The 20,869-nt window shown below is 43.3% G+C and overlaps 1 protein-coding gene across 1 annotated transcript in view; it reads right to left on the bottom strand.

The window, feature by feature from the left end:
• The window catches only part of CA5A (carbonic anhydrase 5A), a 54,347-nt gene extending 38,597 nt beyond the window's left edge, over positions 1-15,750 (bottom strand). Inside the window, exon 1 of the mRNA XM_069966294.1 lies at positions 15,544-15,750. Coding sequence (XP_069822395.1) covers positions 15,544-15,673 — 130 coding nt within the window. The 5' untranslated portion in view covers positions 15,674-15,750. The remainder of the gene's footprint in view (positions 1-15,543) is intronic.
• Between the last annotated feature and the right edge of the window lie 5,119 nt (positions 15,751-20,869).

Raw genomic sequence — 20,869 nt, 5'->3', positions numbered from 1 at the left:
CACAGTGTAAAGTACGTCTGGGAGCCATAATTTACAATTAGGGCACAGCCTATTTTCTACGGCCGCTGTTCAGTAATCTGTGTTCGTAGAAAATAGACCTGTCAATTATTTTCTGCAGCCGCAGAAAATAATGGCCGTTGTGTATACAGCGTGTAAACACTGTCAATAAACAACAGCCATTTTGCAGCCTGCAACAATGGCTGTTGTTTATTGCTAAAATACAGTGTGTGAATGTGGCCTTAGGCTATGTTCCCACACAGTATTTTTGGTCAGTATTTTGCAAACAAAACCAGGAGTGGATTGAAAACACAGAAAGGCTATGTTCACAAACTTTTGAAATTGAGTGCATGGCCGTCATTTAATGGCAAATAATTGCCATTATTTTAAAACAATGGTCGTTTGTTTTGAAATCCACTAAATTGAAACAGTGTGTGAACATAGCCTTTCTGTGTTTTCAATCCACTCCTGGTTTTGGTTAAAAAATACTGTGTGTGAACACAGCATTAGGCTATGTTCACACTACGTACTGTAAGGGCCCTATTCCACTGGACGATTATCGTTCAGATTATCGTTAAATCGTTCGAATCTAAACGATAATCGTTCGGTTGAAATGCAGTAACGATTAACGACCGAACGAGAAATCGTTGATCGCTTTATAAGACCTGGACCTATTTTTATCGTTGCTCGTTCGCAAAACGTTCGCAAATCGTTCGCATTGAATAAGACATCGTTCGGTCGTTCGCAATAGATACGAACGCAATAGCGAATAAATACGGAAGAAGAAACGATCGCAATTACGATCATAAGTAACGATTATCGTTCCATGGAAATGAGTGAACGTTTTCAGGTCTTTCGCAATAGCGGTCGTTTGAGATCGTTAATCGTTAACGATTATGCTAACGATAATCGTCCGGTGGAATAGGGCCCTAAGTTCCGTAGTAATCACGGTTGATGCCTAGCGGCGCCACAAGAAACTGACATGTTAGTTTTCTGCGGCTGCTATTCACCCGCATCCAAATGCGCCCGCATCCAAATTCGGCAGCTGTAAAGATCATTTAGCGGGTACTGCAGTACTGGCCGGGATGATCTTTTCTGACAACAGTGTCTTACAGAGTGGGAACATAGCCTTAAAGTGTACCTGTCGTTATGGCTTTCAAAATCTAAATCAACAGTTTGCAATATACATTCTTTTTGTTGTTATCATGCTGTAAAACAAAGCTATACTTACCAGAAATCCAGGTCCAGTCTCCTGAAGGAAGATTTTTAGTCTTGTGCTGGTTGAAAAAAAGAGACTGAACCCATGAAGTCCCAGCCAGTACAGAAAGTCACAGCTCAATGTGTCCATCAATCACATGACTGCCTTCTCTGTGAGTGCTGATGACCTCGTAAACACGGGACTTCCTGTGTTTAGACTCTCTGGGGAAAAAACGAGTCAGAACACAGGAAGTGCCTGTTTTCCATGATAAGAAAAAATAATGAATATCATTTTCAAACATGCTTTATATCACATCTACTGTTGATTTAGGTTTTCATAATTATAACAACAGCGACACTTTAATTAAATGCAAAGTGCTCGGGTTTGCTAATCTCTAGTGACTAGCTAAATATTAATTTAAAAAAAGTTTTTACCAGTTTGTATCTTTGTCAAAAACTTTGTCTAACCTAAAAGAGTATGGGTCACTACCTAAAATGGATCTACACTCCAATTCAGTTCTTCTTTCTGACCTCCATCCACAATGTACGCCAACTGTATTTCACCTATGCCTATAGGGGTCAGCCTCCTAGGTATACTCAGGCCCTAGTATACCAATTTTAATATCCCACAGGTTGCCAGCACCTGTTCTTACCAAGTTAGCAACAACCCAGCTTTGGTCCCCTGCTGAGTATTTCCTGACAGTAAAAACTGACAGACGTCAGACGTGTGAGGCCTTACGACCAACCTGCCCACTGCCTCACTCCAGCACCACCCTAACCTCTACATAAAGTTCCCATCTGTATTGCTCCTCCTATACCATCACATAGACTAAGGCTCTCAATTGTACCATACCTCCAAACTGTCCCGGATTCCGCGGGACAGTCCCGTTTTCGGGGTGCTGTCCCACGGTCCCGGAACGTCACCCAGTGTCCCGCATTATATGTAGCCCCACCAAAAAAAACAGTAAACCAGTAACTCACCTGTCCGCCAGCCCCAGCAGCTCCTCTCCCGGCAGAGCACGCACTCCCGTCATCCTCCGGGGCGGGCAGCGGGGTATACAGACACTGACTGTGCCGGAAGTGACCTGCCGCCTCCATCATGAATCACTTCCAGTACAGTCAGTGACTCTGTACCCCGCCCCGGAGAATGACGGGAGTGCGCACTCTGCCGGGAGAGGAGCTGCTGGGACCGGCGGACAGGTGAGTTACTGGTTTATTGTTTTTCTGGTCGGGCCACACAAATGGGGAGGATTAGCTACTATGAGGGGCGCTATATGGGGGATTGGCTACTATGTGGGGCACTATATGGGGGGATTGGCTACTATGTGGGGCACTATATTGGGGGCATTGGCTACTATGTGGGGCATATATGGGGGCATTGGCTACTATGTGGGCACTATATGGGGGATTGGCTACTATGTGGGGCACTATATGGGGTATTGGCTTATATGTGGGGCACTATGTGGGGGGATTGGCTACTATGTGGGGCACTATATGGGGATTGGCTACTATGTGGGGCACTATATGGGGATTGGCTACTATGTGGGGCACTATATGGGGGCATTGGCTACTATGTGGGGCACTATATGGGGGATTCGCTACTATGTGGGGCACTATATGGGGGATTCGCTACTATGTGGGGCATATATGGGGGCATTGGCTACTATGTGGGCACTATATGGGGCATTGGCTACTATGTGGGGCACTATATGGAGGGATTGGCTACTATGTGGGGCACTATATGGGGGGATTGGCTACTATGTGGGGCACTATATGGGGGATTGGCTACTATGTGGGGCACTATATGGGGGGATTGGCTACTATGTGGGGCACTATATGGGGCATTGGCTACTATGTGGGGCACTATATGGGGCATTGGCTACTATGTGGGGCACTATATGGGGCATTGGATACTATGTGGGGCACTATTTGGGGGCATTGGATACTATGTGGGGCACTATATGGGGGCATTGGCTACTATGTGGGGCACTATATGGGGGCATAGGATACTATGTGGGGCACTATATGGGGCATTGGATACTATGTGGGGCACTATTTGGGGGCATTGGATACTATGTGGGGCACTATATGGGGGCATTGGCTACTATGTGGGGCACTATATGGAAGCATTGGCTACTATGGGGCATAGGCTACTATGTGGGGCACTATATGGGGCATTGGCTACTATGTGGGGCACTATATGGGGGCATTGGCTACTATGTGGGGCACTATATGGGGGCATTGGCTACTATGTGGGGCACTATATGGGGGATTCGCTACTATGTGGGGCATATATGGGGGCATTGGCTACTATGTGGGCATTATATGGGGCATTGGCTACTATGTGGGGCACTATATGGAGGGATTGGCTACTATGTGTGGCACTATGTGGGGGGATTGGCTACTATGTGGGGCACTATATGGGGGATTGGCTACTATGTGGGGCACTATATGGAGGGATTGGCTACTATGTGGGGCACTATATGGGGCATTGGCTACTATGTGGGGCACTATATGGGGCATTGGCTACTATGTGGGGCACTATATGGGGCATTGGATACTATGTGGGGCACTATTTGGGGGCATTGGATACTATGTGGGGCACTATATGGGGGCATAGGATACTATGTGGGGCACTATATGGGGCATTGGATACTATGTGGGGCACTATTTGGGGGCATTGGATACTATGTGGGGCACTATATGGGGGCATTGGCTACTATGTGGGGCACTATATGGTGGCATAGGCTACTATGTGGGACACTATATGGAAGCATTGGCTACTATGAGGCATAGGCTACTATGTGGGGCACTATATGGGGCATTGGCTACTATGTGGGGCACTATATGGGGCATTGGATACTATGTGGGGCACTATTTGGGGGCATTGGATACTATGTGGGGCACTATATGGGGGCATTGGCTACTATGTGGGGCACTATATGGGGGCATAGGATACTATGTGGGGACTATATGGGGCATTGGATACTATGTGGGGCACTATTTGGGGGCATTGGATACTATGTGGGGCACTATATGGGGGCATTGGCTACTATGTGGGGCACTATATGGAAGCATTGGCTACTATGGGGCATAGGCTACTATGTGGGGCACTATATGGGGCATTGGCTACTATGTGGGGCACTATATGGGGGCATTGGCTACTATGTGGGGCACTATATGGGGGCATTGGCTACTATGTGGGGCACTATATGGGGGATTCGCTACTATGTGGGGCATATATGGGGGCATTGGCTACTATGTGGGCATTATATGGGGCATTGGCTACTATGTGGGGCACTATATGGAGGGATTGGCTACTATGTGTGGCACTATGTGGGGGGATTGGCTACTATGTGGGGCACTATATGGGGGATTGGCTACTATGTGGGGCACTATATGGAGGGATTGGCTACTATGTGGGGCACTATATGGGGCATTGGCTACTATGTGGGGCACTATATGGGGCATTGGCTACTATGTGGGGCACTATATGGGGCATTGGATACTATGTGGGGCACTATTTGGGGGCATTGGATACTATGTGGGGCACTATATGGGGGCATAGGATACTATGTGGGGCACTATATGGGGCATTGGATACTATGTGGGGCACTATTTGGGGGCATTGGATACTATGTGGGGCACTATATGGGGGCATTGGCTACTATGTGGGGCACTATATGGGGGCATAGGCTACTATGTGGGACACTATATGGAAGCATTGGCTACTATGAGGCATAGGCTACTATGTGGGGCACTATGTGGGGCATTGGCTACTATGTGGGGCACTATATGGGGGCATTGGCTACTATGTGGGGCACTATATGGGGGCATTGGCTACTATGTGGGGCACTATATGGGGCATTGGATACTATGTGGGGCACTATTTGGGGGCATTGGCTACTATGTGGGGCACTATGTGGGGGATTGGATACTATGTGGGGCACTATATGGGGGATTGGATACTATGTGGGGCACTATATGGGGGCATTGGCTACTATGTGGGGCACTATATGGGGGCATTGGCTACTATGTGGGGCACTATATGGGGCATTGGATACTATGTGAGGCACTATATGGGGGCATAGGCTACTATGTGGGGCACTATATGGGGCATTGGATACTATGTGGGGCACTATTTGGGGGCATTGGCTACTATGTGGGGCACTATATGGGGGCATTGGCTACTATGTGGGGCACTATATGGGGCATTGGATACTATGTGAGGCACTATATGGGGGCATTGGATACTATGTGGGGCACTATGTGGGGGATTGGATACTATGTGGCGCATGTGGCGTTTACACAGACAGATTTTCCGTTGCAATTTTTGAAGCTAAAGCCAGGAACAGACTATAAACAAAGAACAGGTCACAAAGGAAAGGCTGCATTCCCACGTGGGGGGGGGGACTGTATTCATAGGCGCCGCGCTGTAATGAATCAGCCGCGCGGTGCTGTTACTACAGCGCGGCGCTTATGAATACAGTCTCCCCCGCTCCCAGCATCTAATTACAGATGCTGTCCGGGCGCTGGGGGACTCCGGTAAATGCATTCCACGTCCGTGATCTGTCAGGATCACGGAACGTGGGAATGCAGCCTTAGATTTCTCTGCTTTTCAGACCCATTCCTGGCTTTGTATTCACCAATTGCAACCAAAAATCTGTACATGTTAACGCACCATTAGAAGGTAGTCAACCGTTTGTAGGTAACCCAGCTCTAGTACGTAGTTTCCCCATGTAGGCATCCCCCTTTAGGTAATCCATCTCTCAAGGGTTCAGACATGGATTTGTTTTGACATTATCATATTAGTTAGGTTTTAAAGCGTAACTGTCATTTCAGGGTCATTTTTTTAAAAACATTAAATATCAACAGTACAAGCGATTTTAAGAAACTCTATAATAGGTTTTATGTACTAAAAGAGTTTCCTTCTGTAGTGAAAAAGCAATCTCCCAGCCTCCCCCCTCACATCAAATGAAGCAGGATTTCTGTCTCCATTATGTGGCTATGGAGAGGGGAGGGGCTGTTAGGAGTGACTGAGCACGGAGGATTTCTGCACAGGACAACACCCTGCAATCTTCTCTCAGTAAGTTCATAGATAAGCACTGACCTTTCTGACACCTGAATCCTGCGTTTTAGGTGCCCAGAGAGTCTACAAACAGCTGACCTTCATGTCACCTCTTCCTGCTCCCTCATCTCCCTCAGCCCCTCCCCCCTCCATAAGGATACAATGGAGAGAGCAGAACCCGTCTTCACTGGCTTCTCTGTAATGAAGACGTGTTTGCCTGATAATGCACAGATAAGAAGTCAGGGGGGGAGGCTGGGAAATTGCTTCTTGAGTACAGAAAGAGGCTTTTTTGGCTGATGGAACCTATTACAGAGTTTCTTAAAATCGCTTATACTACTGATATCTGCAATTAAAAAAAACATGACAGTTACGATTTAAGCAGGCTCAGGCCATTACAGAGATCTTTATCAAGCTTTCCTAGGTTCCTAACTCTGTCTGCTCTCCAGATCCCCAAACTCTTATACTGGTGTGCCACTACCCCTGAAAAAGCTGGGTGACCCCCATCATACTGATTACAAGATGCTCGGAAAGCTGGGTGACACCCCCCCCCCCCCCCCAAAAAAAAAAAAATAATACTCAGCATAAGATGCTGGAAAGCTGGGTGACCTCCACCAAACTCAGTACAAGATGCTTGAAAAACTGGGTGAGCCCAATCATACTGAATACAAGTTGATGGAAAAGCTAGGTGATTTTTTTTATGGAAGACTGCAAAATGCAGTGTGAACCCTGTCTAAAACATAGTGTATCTAAAATAGTGGCCTGAAATGGGTGCTGCTTTCACTAAGTGAAAGGGTAAAAATGTAAAAGGGTAAATAAGATAATGAAAATTGTATAATCCTCAGCGGGTGCCGCCCTAGGGTCTGTCCCACAAAATCCCACAAAAAGAACTTAAAGGGGAACTCCGGATAAGAAAAACTTGTTTTCTATTAAAAGTACATTAAAAGTTATATAGATGTGTCTATACAATGTATTACCGTATTTGTACGGTTCTGCCACACTGGTAGCTGATAGAAATCCAGGAAGTGAATAAAAATGGCCCCTGTGCCAATTCACATTGTCTCCTGCTTCTTCTGCTCTCCCCCCTTAGGAGACAAATCTTCTATGCCTCTGTCTCACATTGTGTGTGTTTGCTGAGGACAGGCTGATGATACAGACAGGGGGCAGGGCGTGATGTCACAGGAGACGGGGCTGGATACCACAATCCCCTGAGTTATTCACCATCTCTGAATGGCCAGAAGCAGGTGCTGCACTAATCTTACTGATTGTGATGGGTGGGGGACTGTGATGATCAGCTGAGGGAAAGCATTGCATTCTGGGAACTGCTCAACTAGGAAGGACAGAAACACAATTCATTAATGTACCTATAACACACACTAACATATGAGGCAAACAATGGAGCAGTCCCTTTGATAACAAATGTCCAGTTAAAGCTTAGGCTTTCCAAGCATAATGGGAATTGTAGTTCAGCTGGAGGGTCAAAGGTTTCTCATCCCTGATTTAAAGCCACAAGAGGATTTATCACTGATTTTTCTCCTATCTTTTGACTACATTTTTGTATTTTTTATGGCCATCTTACTATACTTTTGCACCATTTTTGGTGCACGTACACCTTTTTCATAAGTTTTACCTATTCACAGACTTGGGAGCGTGGCTTACCTGCAGTAAGGTTTTCAGACATATTTATTATTACCTTTTAAAAAGTCACAATTTTGTTTCTCATAATTTTACTCCACTTGTGTGGTAAAGAAATCCAAACACCCAAAACAGTGTTTGGAAAGCTGCATCATATTTGCTATACATCATGCATCAATAAACTTGACATCAACATAAGAGATAAGGGCATGCTAGAAAAGTGGTGAGAAAAAAAACTGCAGAAGATAAATTTAACCATAGTCTCTAATATTTGTGTGTGTGTGTGTGTGTTTTTATGTGTGGAGGATGGAACCATAATATTACAACTTTTTTGTTTGTTTCAAGAAATCTTTTATGTGTTTTATTATAATTAGTTCATTGGCAAGGAGGTTTCTGTTTCTAAGATGTGAAAAATAAGATAAATCAGTAAAAAGAACAAAAAAATTACTCCTGCCTGAGTAATGCAATGGAAGCAGTTTCCACCCCCCTCCTTCCGTTCCATCCAGTACATGATGTTCATAGCACCCTGTGAGCTCCAACAGAATAAATGCCAAGAACATCAGAAACCACACCCAAATCCACATTCTACCATCATGCCCAGCAGGGCTGCTGACAAAACAATCCTAACTTCTCATACAAAGGAGGGAAACTGGATGTGGGGGACTGGAGAAAGGGGGGTGAAAATATGACCCCTGTACTTAACATTATGTTTAATCTGCCTTATAGTTACAATATATTATTAACATATTTTGTAATGCATGCAGATACTAACTCTGCAAATAAAGAATCTTCACTGATCTATTTAGGTTTTGCATAAAGACTCATTCTATAAAGGTAATCTGTCAGCTGCAGTTTTTATATCTTATTTTATATCATAAATCATGGCGCTTTGTCCAGTAGAAATTGATCTTTTATCATCTGTGGATTGTACTATGTGGGCGGGACTTCACAGCAAAGCGCCACTTTTCCCCCCACATCGCTACCATAGGCCCGCCCCATGATGTCATCACAGCATAGGCTGGCCTGTACCAATGGGCAGGGCCTATGTGGCAGTGACGTCATGGTGGCGGTGCATACTGTGGCGATGTGGACGCTTCATTAGTGAAGTCCCGCCCACGTAGCCCAATCCACAGATGATAAAAGATCACTTTTTACTGGACCAAGCACTATAATTTATTATATAAAATAAGGTATAAAAACTGAAAAATGTACCCTTTACACCTGTGTGGAGAAGTCATAATGCAAAAAAGGGGGTGACAGTGTCATTTTAAGTATTCAAGTAGCCGGGCCACACGAATAATCACTGTATTGTTCTTTTGGCCATTGAAATAAACAGCTAAAGACCACACCTCTACTGTTCACACAGGGAGATGCGCAGCCGATAAAGAGAAATGTTGCCGCCATACAAAAGATGTGATCAGCCAAGGATTGGACATTTTCCTGGTCCTTGACTGACTGCTGCCTTTTTTACATGGGCCAGTTATCAGACGCAGGAGCATTTCTAGCAATGCTCCTTGCCGATATTTGGCCCATGCAAAGAGGCTTTACACCTCCTTAGCCTGCTTCATACTCAAGTCTGCTTGGGACTTGCTTCCTGGTGTTAAAGGGGTAGTCCGGCGGGGGGGGCATTTTTTTCCTGACACCGGGGAGTAGGTGGGAATTGACGTTCACTCACCTCCCCGGTTCCAGTGGCGGGTCCCGCATTGCGGCGCTCTGGTCCCCGGCCGCTTCCTGGTGTCTGACGCGGGCCCGAGACGTGACATCTCAGGTCCGCTCAGCCAGTCAGTGATGGAGGCGGGATCCGTTTCGCTCAGATCCCGCCTCAGTCACTGACTGGCTTAGCGGACCTGAGACGTATCGTCTCGGGCCTGTGTCAGACACCAGGAAGCGGCTGGGGACCGGAGCGCCGCGATGCGGGACCCGCCGCTGGAACCAGGGAGGTGAGTGGATGTCTATTCACTCAGCCACCTCCTCCCCGGTGTCAAGAAAAAAAATGGCCCCCGCCGGAGTACCCCTTTAAAAGGTTTATCCAGCGCTACAAATACATGGCCACTTTTGCACCACGCTTGTCTCCAGTTCAGGTGGGGTTTGCAATTAAGCTCCATCTACTTTAATGGAACTGGGCATCAAAACCTCACCCAAACTGGAGACAAGAGTGGCGCAAAAGTGGCCATGTTTTTGTAGCAATGGATAAACCCTTTAATCAAGTGGGGGGAGGCGGGCTAGAGGAGACATTACAGCTTACAGCTGTTTCCAGAGCTTTGAAAGGCCTCTTTTTTCTTGTACCACAGAATAAAAGCTTTTCTCTACATCCTGGAAGCACAACTGTATATATGAAAGGTACAAGGTGTCTTCTCGTCCTAACAGTGTCAGTAGGGCATATTGATGCTGTAGATTGCCGAATGACATGACCATGTACCAGAGTGCTGTTTGTGGCAGCCTGTATTCTGTTTGAAGCAGCAGATACACAGCCTGTGTCTGCTGAACAATAAAGACATTTGAAGTCCCCCAGACTCAGGATGCTGCATGAGCCCTTATTAGTGCTATATTACCTCTACTTACTGGCTCCTAATAGTTCATGCTGCTGTTTGTGCTGTGCAGCAGCTCCCAGGCCACATAACATGTGGCAGCTCAGCCTGAGGGAGCAGAGAAAAAGTGAACATTCAAGGCTGCAACTGATGCATGTGAACTTTCTCCCAGTTACTTACAAACTCTCTGACCTGACATCTCTCACCTGAAAAATAGCCAAATTCTTAAACGGAATATTTACCTCATAACAACATCTCATAGTATTTGCACATAAGGGGTAATATATAAGTTGCTTATTATTACACATTGTTATAATTTGCTGTTCTTTTACACAGATTGTATTCATTTATAATGTATGAAATGTATATAAAAACTAATTACCATAATACTGATAACCCATAATATAAGTACTATAATAAAACTCCTATATGCCATATATCCACTGTATTACACTGTCTCCTTTGTGCAAGAATATAAGGCTAACACTACATCCTATGTACTACATACATCTGTTCTTCTTTTTTTCTTTTCTCTTACTACATTAGGCTCCGTTCACATGGAGCAAAACTGGCGGAATCCCGACAGGCTACCTGTCATAATAACAGTCTATGGGAGGCTTGCTAGCCTCCTCTCTCTGCACTGAAGAATGGACATGTCTATTCTTCAGCACGGAGAGACATGGAGAGAGGAGGTGCGCTAGCCTCCCATAGACTGTTATTATGACGGGGAGGCTCAGTTTTGCTCCGTGTTAACGGAGCCTTACTTATTTGTTATTGTAGGGTGTAATGCAACTATTGTTTAAGAAAATGAAAACTAAGAAGTAAAAAACACAAAAGCAAGCAAATAAGGACTTGTCAGGTTAACGGAGAAGTCACACATAAGTTTTTGCGGAATGTATTTGCAGATCTAGGCTATGTTCCCACGCTATATAAACAATGCCGTTCCGTTGTAAACGGACATTGTTTAATAATCATTAATTCTGACCATAGATAGCGTTAAACAACAGCCATTCACGGCGGAACGCCTGCTGTTTGTACAGCGTGGGAAGATAGCCTTAATCGGCTGTTATGCTCCCATAGTGTACGTTTCTGGAAATCTTGACTTTATTTTATATGCAAATAAGGCAGTCTACTCCGGCACTTATCACTGCAGATTGCCAGATTAATACATTAGGAGGGGTAGGCCAATGCAGAAAATGTTGTTTTTTTGTTTTTGCAAAACACCAGATAACCCTCTAAAGTGTCACTGTCGTTATAACTTTTAAAATCTAAATCAACAGTAAATGTGATATAAAGCAAGTTTGCACTATACATTCATTATTTTTGTTGTTATTTTCATGCTGTAAAACAAAGCTGAACTTACCAGAAATACAATTCCATTCTCCTAAAGGCAGATTTTTTGACTGGTGCTGGCAATATACATTCATTTTTTTGTTATCATAGAAAACACCGCACTTCCTGTTTTCTGTCTTTTTTTTTTTCCCCAAAAGAGTCAGAAAACAGGCAGTCCAGTGTATCCCAGGTCATCTGAGCACTCACAGAGAAGGCAGTCATGTAACTGATGGACTCATTGAGCCGTGACTCTCGGTACTGGCTGCAATTCCTGTGTTTAGTCTGTTTTTTTTTTTTTTTCAACCAGCACAAGTCAGAAAATCTGCCTTCAGCAGACTGGACCTGGATTTCTGGTAAGTTCAGCTTTGTTTTACAGCATGAAAACAACAACAAAAATAATGAATGTATATTGCAAACTTGCATCTACTGTTGATTTAGATTTTGGAAGTTGTAACAACAGTGACACTGTTACACAACTGCATTTACATTTCTGAGTTTATTTGTTTTTGTTTTTGTTTTGTTTTTTGCAAAATGCCAGATAACCCCTTTGAGTTACATAACTGCATTCACATTTCTTAGTTTGTTCCTTTAAAGTCTCTTTTTTATGAAAAGGAACATTCAGTAACAAAAATACTCAGTAAACACGATGAATCATAAAACCTACAAAATGAGTCACCAGGAGAGACAGTGAACACTATTTAAGGGAAAGAAAACTTCCCTAGAGTTCTCCAGTAGAGAACTTTCAGAATGCAAAATGTTTTATGGTTCTTGAGAATGTACACATGTTGGCTGAGATATACAAAAACAATATAAAAACACTACTCTTATATATACTCCTTCACTTCTTTTATATATGATCTCCTATATCACTTTTCCATGTATGTTTGACCACTGAATTAAATGTTAGGTAAAGTGTTAATGAAGGTAACTGGATGTTACAAGTATGATTGTGGAAACCAGATCTCCATACTTATTAGAAAAATGTCATGTCTAATGTATAGGGTGGCCCTTTTAGAACAGATGAGTGCAGACTGTGTATAGAAGGGATCAGGAGAGATAGCGAGTTTGTTTGGCTGACAGCTATTGTATGTTATGAGTACCTAGTCATATAGGTATGAGTAAGGTCCCTATTACACCAACAGATATCTGACAGTTTATCTTATAGATGTCTGCAGCCAAAAGCAGTAGCAGACTATAAACAGACTGAGATTTCTCCTTTTTTCAAATCCATTCCGGGCTTTGGCTGCAAAAATCTGTCAGATAATCTATCAAACATCTCTTGGTGTAATAGGGCCCTAAGGGCCTTATTACACACACACATATATCTAATAGATTTGTGCAACCAAAGCCAAGAATTGATTTGTCCTGGGTTTGGCTTCAAAAATCATTAAAGGGAACCGGTCACCCGGCATTCCGACGCTGATCCCGTCTGACTCCCCAATGCAGCCCCAGATACTTACCCTTTCCTGCAAGTCCCGCTCCTGGACCCAGTCCCGGGACGGAGATATCGCCGTCGGCAGCCGTGCACGCGCGCTCTAGATATGAGTCCGACGCCCATAGAGAATGACGGTTCCAGTCATTCTCTATGGGCATCGGGCTCATCTCATGTAAATTGGATACAGTGCGCGCTCACCCGATATCTCCGTCCGGGGATCGGGTCCAGGAGCGGGACTTGCAGCAAAGGGTAAGTATCCGGGGCTCCACCGGGGGGTCGGGCAGGCTCAGCGTTGGAATCCCAGGTGACAGGTTCCCTTTTAGATAAATCTATGTAATAGGGCCCTTACAACTCTGACATTTCAAAACATTCACAGGAAGCTTCAGGACATTTACAGGGGCCATTCACACGTACATAATCTGCAGCAGGTTTGAAGCTACAGATGTAATGCTGTGTTTAGTTGTTTAGTTACATTGATATCTGCAACAACAAATATGCTGCAGATCCTGCACATGTGAATAGACCCATAACCAGAAACCTATAGCTAGAAGTGGTTGGAATGAATTTTATCACATGCAATACTGTAAACTGCCAAGCAGAATTGTAGCTGTAGGGTATACAGAAGCAGCAGTTGCACTAGGGCATGGCTATCTCTATCACATAAAAAAGATGTCAGTATGATAAGTGGCTCATGGTGGGTGAGGGTCTCAAGTAAAAGCAAGGAAAGACAAAATGACGGATGAATGCACTAGAATAAGGTGACTGGCTACTTTCATTGATTTATTCAGTAGTCGGATGTTTCCTCCTGTATGCTGTACACATGGATGCAAGATGATAAGCACCCTGACAGGCTGATGGCGTGGTGTTCATGTGTCCTGACATGGCCTATCATCTCTGATGCCGCATAGCACGACAGAAGTGCTGCTATATGTAGCTATATCATGATTTATCAGGGTAAATGTACAGTGATGTCATTATGCAGAGACCCCTCATAAATATTTCACTTTAGGGCCACATGTACATAGTAAAACCTGCATAGTGTGCCTCCTGATAGAGGCTTTACAATTTAAAGGAGGATGCCAACTTTTTTTTTTCCCTTTTTAAACACAGATTCTTTGTAATATGACAGATACTGTATAGGGTGAGTTTTTATTGCTGACATATTACAGATCTGTTCTGCTATACACTGAAATACATCTAAGTGCACAAGCCCTTATATTACATATACTGCCGACTGTGACATTGTAGTCAGTTCGATGGTCGGCTCAGGTAAGGTCTTTACAGTTGAATGGAAAAGCTCTGTCTCTGTTATCCAGTACCCTATACATTATTGCTGGATGCTGTGAACATACTGTCCTATATACAAAGATGTTACTAAACGGTGTCTTATAGACATCTCATTGTGTTCTCAGGGTAAATAGGTAACCTAGCACATTCATGCATTTACATGCATACTCACCAACTTCAATACGTGGTGGTTAGAGACAATAGCAGAAGGACACCCAATTTGTTTACCCTTGATGCAGCCCAACCGCTTAAACAGTATAAGAGTATATATATATATATATATATATATATATATATATATATATATTTAGAGTTCCCATTTAAATCACTAGCTGTAACCCTAAGTAATTTTCCTGAACTCTGATACATTACAACGTATCTCATGAAATTAGGTTATTGTTTTTGTTCCTTAAACAGAAGGAGCAAAATACCAAGATAAAATTATCCATTCTGTTGAATTACATTCAGATCTCTTAAAGGAAATCTGTCAACTATAATTCACATTCCATACTGCTGACACTGTTATCTAGCTGTTAGGTCAAGGAAACACATGGTACCTTCTAAATATCCATCTGTGCTTCCAGAATGTAGAAAAAATACTTTTATTCTCTGGTATAAAAGGCTTTCTCAGGCCCCTGAATAGCTATAAGATGCAATGCCTCCTCTATATCCCTCCCTGCTGGATTGACACCTGGAAGCTAAGTCCCAAGCAGGTTTAGGTATAGGAGGGAGGAGGAAGAAGATGTCACAGCTTGCTGCACTCAGGAGCTTAGGAAAGCCTCTTTGACTCTTCTTCCTATATAATAAAAAACATTGCTCTGCATTCTGGAATCACAGATATATAAAGGTACCATGTGTTTCCTTGTAACACCAATCTAACAGTGTCAGCAGTTTGGAAGATGAATTGCAGCTGACAGATTCCCTTTAAGGTTGGATGTCACATGGTTCATTAGTGTTACATTTAGAGCCAGCTTAGAATTCTGTTATTATACATTTGGTGCCCTTGGCTGCAATCAGGAGTACAGTTTCATAGCCCTGGCCAGATGATGGTATACTCAGTTACTCACAGTTTGCGTCCTTGTGCTGGAGAAGAGAACATGCAGCCAGGTTGCAGTGTCTAACTTGGAGCCTTTTATGTGGATGGAGAACACATTTTGCTAGTTGTCTACTTAGTGTAAGGATAGATTTTGCCCTCATCACTGTGTCCTATCTGGAACTGGGTTATCAAATGCAGAAGGGAATGCCACAGATACACACGAGTGCTTCTCTTATTTATATTGAGATGCTTAGTGTCTGTTTGTTTTGAGCAGCACAGTTAATATTCCACCCAGGTCTCCTCATTGGCTCCAAGTTTCTCTGGGTGGGGACAGAAGTCAGAGTGTTTTTTTTTTCCCATTAAGTACTGAGTATGAATGTAAATCAGAATTTAGCTGCAGCCTTCTATCAAATATCTATCTATCTATCTATCTATCTATCTATCTATCTAGGCACACATATACACTATTGACTAAAAGTTAGGGGTATTTGGCTGCAGGTGAAACTTATAGAAAGCATAAAAAGTTCACGCCACAGTGATATTGTATCATTAAATTAGGGCATTTAAGTACTGTAGAAGCATGCAATAGTGATTTCCTCATCTCAAGCTCTTTATTGAAACAAAAGCTGACAACCGTGGTGGGTAGATGAGAAGTGATGAGCAATTGTCAGAAAATTGTCCAGGTTTGGACACGTGGCTGAACCCAAATTCTGCATTCAACTCCTGGTATCTGTAGGAATTGAATGCCAGGAGCTGAATGCTGAGTGTTTGGGTTTGGCCACAGACAATGGTCCGACATTTGCACCTTGCGTACTGGTCAAAGGCTCTATGTCGAAGCATCATATTGTATCCTTGATTCTTCAATAAAGTTTTGAAGAATACTCCACTTGTATGCTGTTGGACTCCTTGGATGCCTTGGACTCCTCTGTTCACTTGGGGTTGTTGACCAACCAGCGAGTATCTGACACACAGCTGCAACATTGGGACTACTGGTGCTGTTGGATCTACCTCGTTCCCATTTGCTCATTACTAGTCATGTGGCCTTGAGCATCTATTACAGGTTGACAATGGTGTCTCATGCTATTCACAATACAACTTATTGTCTGCTTAGGCATAGCATCTCACTCCCCTTAAAGGCAGCTCTTGAGTCTGGCGTACAGAGTTATGAGCCTCTATATGACAACTCTATGAAAGGTTTTCTATGGGATTTAGGTCTGGAGTGCAGGCCACACCATTTGAGGTACCGCAGTCTCTAGCAGCATGATGTGACCTGGATGAACTGGAGTATTGTTGTCAATGAAGATGACATTAGGCTTGTGCTGTTCATGCAGAGGCACAATGTCTGGCTTAATGGTGTTACTCATGTAGTATTGACTTGTCACTGTAGCATTCGCAAAGTATAGAGCAGTTCTGTATTGACTAGACACACCTGCTTACGCTGTAACACCACCACCAAGGGCAACAGTGGCTGATGCATAGTGCTCTGCTTCTATGCTGGATGAAGGACCAGTGGGCCTCAGTGCTGTTTACTAATGAAAGTCAATTAAATAGTCAACTTTTTGTAGTGCTACTGATTAATTTAAGCTTTAGGCCTGTTTCATGAGTGTTCAAACCCTGCCTGTTCAGTAGAACAAGTGGGGAGAGCAGTGCGCTGCTTGCGCTTCTTTAACCTCTCTTTGTCTATAAGACCCTGACAACCCCATAGACTTAAAATGGATATCCAGCCAGGTCACGTCTCACAGAATTGGGAGAGAATGTGCTCTGTGCGTACTCCTCTTGGCTTGTTCTTCTGATCAGTCAGGGTCTGAAAACTTTTTGTCTTCTTGACATAACAAAAGTTTTTATGACAGGTACCCTTTAAAGTACAGTATCTTACAAAAGTGAGTACAACCTTTACGTTTTTGTTAATATTTTATTATATATTTTCATAGGACCACGCTGAAGATATGCCACTTGGATACAATATGAAGTAGTCAGTGTACAGCCTATATAACAGTTTACATTTGCTGTGCCCTTAAAGTAACTCAATACACAGCCATTAATGTCTAAACGGCTGGCCGCAAAAGTGCTCCCATAAGTGAAAATTGCCAGTTTATGCCCAAAGTGCCAATATTTTGCGTTGCCACCGTTATTTTCCAGCACTGCCTTAACTTTCTTGGGCATGGAGTTCTCTAAAGCTTCACAGGTAGCTATTGGAATCCTCTTCCACTCTTCCATGACGACATCACAGAACTAGTGTATGTATGCCCACAGATATTCAATAGCATTTAGATCTAGAGATATGCTTGGCCAGTCCAGCACCTTCTCCCTCAGTTTGTTTAGCAAGGCAGTGGTGGTCTTGAAAGTGTTTTTTGGAATTGTTATCATGTTGGAATACTGCCCTGCGGGCCAATTATCATGGGGTGGAGATCAAGCTCTGCTTCAGTATGGCACATGACATGTACATGTAATTCAAGAAGAACTTCACGCCACAACTTAAAATCCAATGCAGGCAGGGGTGTGGGGGAACATAATAAAGAATACATACTTACCTGTCTCATTGCCTTCGTAGTGACACGTCACTATCTCCCCAGCTGCCAGACTTTGTTTTCTCCCAGCTTCTTGCTACATCAGGACCCGGGGGAAAATACCCATTCAGCCTGTCAGTGACTGCAACTGTGTCCTGCATCAGTCACTGATGGGTTGAGCAGGCATTTTTGAGCCAGGGATGTAATGTTTCAGGGGTCCAAGAGTGGTGTTGTGGTGTTGCAGGGGCACGTGTAAGTATATCATTCTTTTTATGTACCCCATCCTCTGCCTACACTGAATTTTTAGTTGTGGCCAGACTTTTCCTTTAATGCTTTGTAGCTTTCTGCAGCATGCATGCAGCCCTAAACCTTGACACTCCAACTACCATTCTTGACTGTAGGCAAGACACACTTGTCTTTGTACTTCTCACCTAGCTTCCACCAAACACACTTGCCCCCATCTGAACTAAAAAGTTTATCTTGGTCTCGGCAGACCCCAGGACATGGTTACAGTAATCCATGTCCTTAGTCTACTTGTCTTCAGCAAACTGTTTGCAGGCTTTCTTGTGCACCATCTTTAGAAGAGGCTTCTTTCTGAGACAACAGCCATGCACACTAATTTTAAGTGAGTGTACCATTTCCTAAGTAACTTTTTTTTACCACCTTGAAAAACTACAGAGGAGTCACTAGCAGCAGATACTGCAGCTAAGTTCTGTATACTACTAACTGATAAGCGAATTTTAGAGAGTGCAAGTGTTTTTTTTTATCTAAAGTGTGTTTTTGTCTCAAGTGTGGGACTTAAAATTCAGGGACTTTGTGGGAGTTTAGAGAGCAAAATGTTTTATTATCTGTCTGCTTTTGTGTAATGCGGTCCAATGTACATCTTGTATGTATGCAATCCCTGAAAAACCATTTAAAGGGTGCATATTATTGTTCGAGATGTGTGCACAATGCTGATTAGGAAGCCCAGATTCTGAATCTAAATGGGCCGTTGGCAACATTTAGATCCATTGACAACTTGAAAAGAAGAAGTCTGCTGGTCACTGAGTAAGCACTCGCAGCACAGATGGGGGAAGAGGGTCATAGCATGGAGGTGCAGGAGGATTAGGCATCTAGTTGGGTGACAATTAGTAGAGGGAAGAATGCCAGGGGGGCTAGTCCTGATCTGACACAGCCAAACTAGTTGGCTGATGAAGGTGATGAAGTTGGCTGATGAAGGGGATGTTGGTTCAGGAGTGCACTTTTGCTGTAGAAATAATGCATACAATTAAGTGCCAAGTAACCAAACACTGGGTAAAACTGCTTCCGAAAAGGACCTGGTGGTATTGGTGGAGAGTAAACTCACCTTTAGTGATCAGTGCCAGGCAGCAGCTGCCAAGGCTAATAAAATGGGATGCATCAAACGAGGCATAAATGCTAAAGATGGGAACATAGTTTTGCCTCTTTATAAATCACTGGTCAGACCACATATGGAATACTGTGTACAGTTTTGGGCAGCGGTATATAAGAAGGACACAGCTGAACTGGAGCGGATGCAGAGGAGGGCAACAAAGGTCATTAAGGGAGTGGGTGGGCTATAGTACCAAGACAGATTATTAAGCTGGGGGCTACTATGTAGTTCATAATACAACAACTCAATACTAACTTTCAGTAGTAAATATATCTTTATTATTCGCATTTGCAGGCTGGGTTCACACTACGTATATTTCAGTCAGTATTGTGGTCCTCATATAGCAACCAAAACCAGGAGTGGATTAAAAACACAGAAAGGATCTGTTCACACAATGTTGAAATTGAGTGGATGGCCGCCATATAACAGTAAATAACTGCCATTATTTCAATATAACAGCAGTTGTTTTAAAATAACAGCAAATATTTGCCATTTTATGGCGGCCATCCACTCAATTTCAACATTGTGTGAACAGATCCTTTCTGTGTTTTTAATCCACTCCTGGTTTTGGTTGCAATATGAGGACCATAATACTGACTAAAATATACGTAGTGTGAACCCAGCCTAAAACATCATATATTAAAAAAGAAGGAGAAAGAGACCATACATTAAAAACATAGTAGCAATCCCGGGGGGTATACACAGTACAATTTGTTGTTATAATACTATCTGCCCCCCCCCCACCAAAAAAAATAAACATAAAATAATATATATATATGTATATTTATATCTATCAGGGCATCTTATCCATCATGAAAATTAATAGAAGGTCCTCACATAACTAACAGCATAAAGTGCAAGTGCAAATGAATAAATGTAAACTCACTGGGATACTACTAAAGTGCATTCTATTACTAAATGCAACTATATAGTTTACGCCATATCTCAGTGACTCGACTGGACCACATTAGCCCTAACTCTATATCGTACCCCATATAGGTTTGGGACAAGATAGATACTGTAGATCACCTGGAAGTTGTTATAGATCAAGCTCTTCCGGGACGCCACCACCCCATCTATCTATTTAGTTTAGAATAAAAACGTCTTAGGGGCAATTTGATCAAAATGTACAAATATATGAATGGACAGTACAGAGATCTTTCTAGTGATCTTTTTACACCTAGGCCTGTAACCATGACAAGGGGCATCCTCTATGTATAGAGGAAAGAAGGTTTTACCACCAGCACAGACAGGGATTTTTTCCTGTAACAGCAATGAGACTGTGGAACTCTCTGCCACATGATGTTGTCATGGCTGATTCATTAACTATGTTCAAGGGAGGCCTGGATATTTTTCTTGAAAAATATATTACAAGTTATGGCCACTAGATTACATGTGATAGACTGTTGATCCAGGGATTCATACTGATAATCATTTTGGAGTCAATAAGGAGTGTTGGG

Source organism: Dendropsophus ebraccatus, chromosome 4, assembly GCF_027789765.1.
Source record: "Dendropsophus ebraccatus isolate aDenEbr1 chromosome 4, aDenEbr1.pat, whole genome shotgun sequence".
In the NCBI taxonomy this organism is placed as follows: Eukaryota; Metazoa; Chordata; class Amphibia; order Anura; family Hylidae; genus Dendropsophus; species Dendropsophus ebraccatus.
This window is presented reverse-complemented; position numbering and strand designations above follow the sequence as displayed.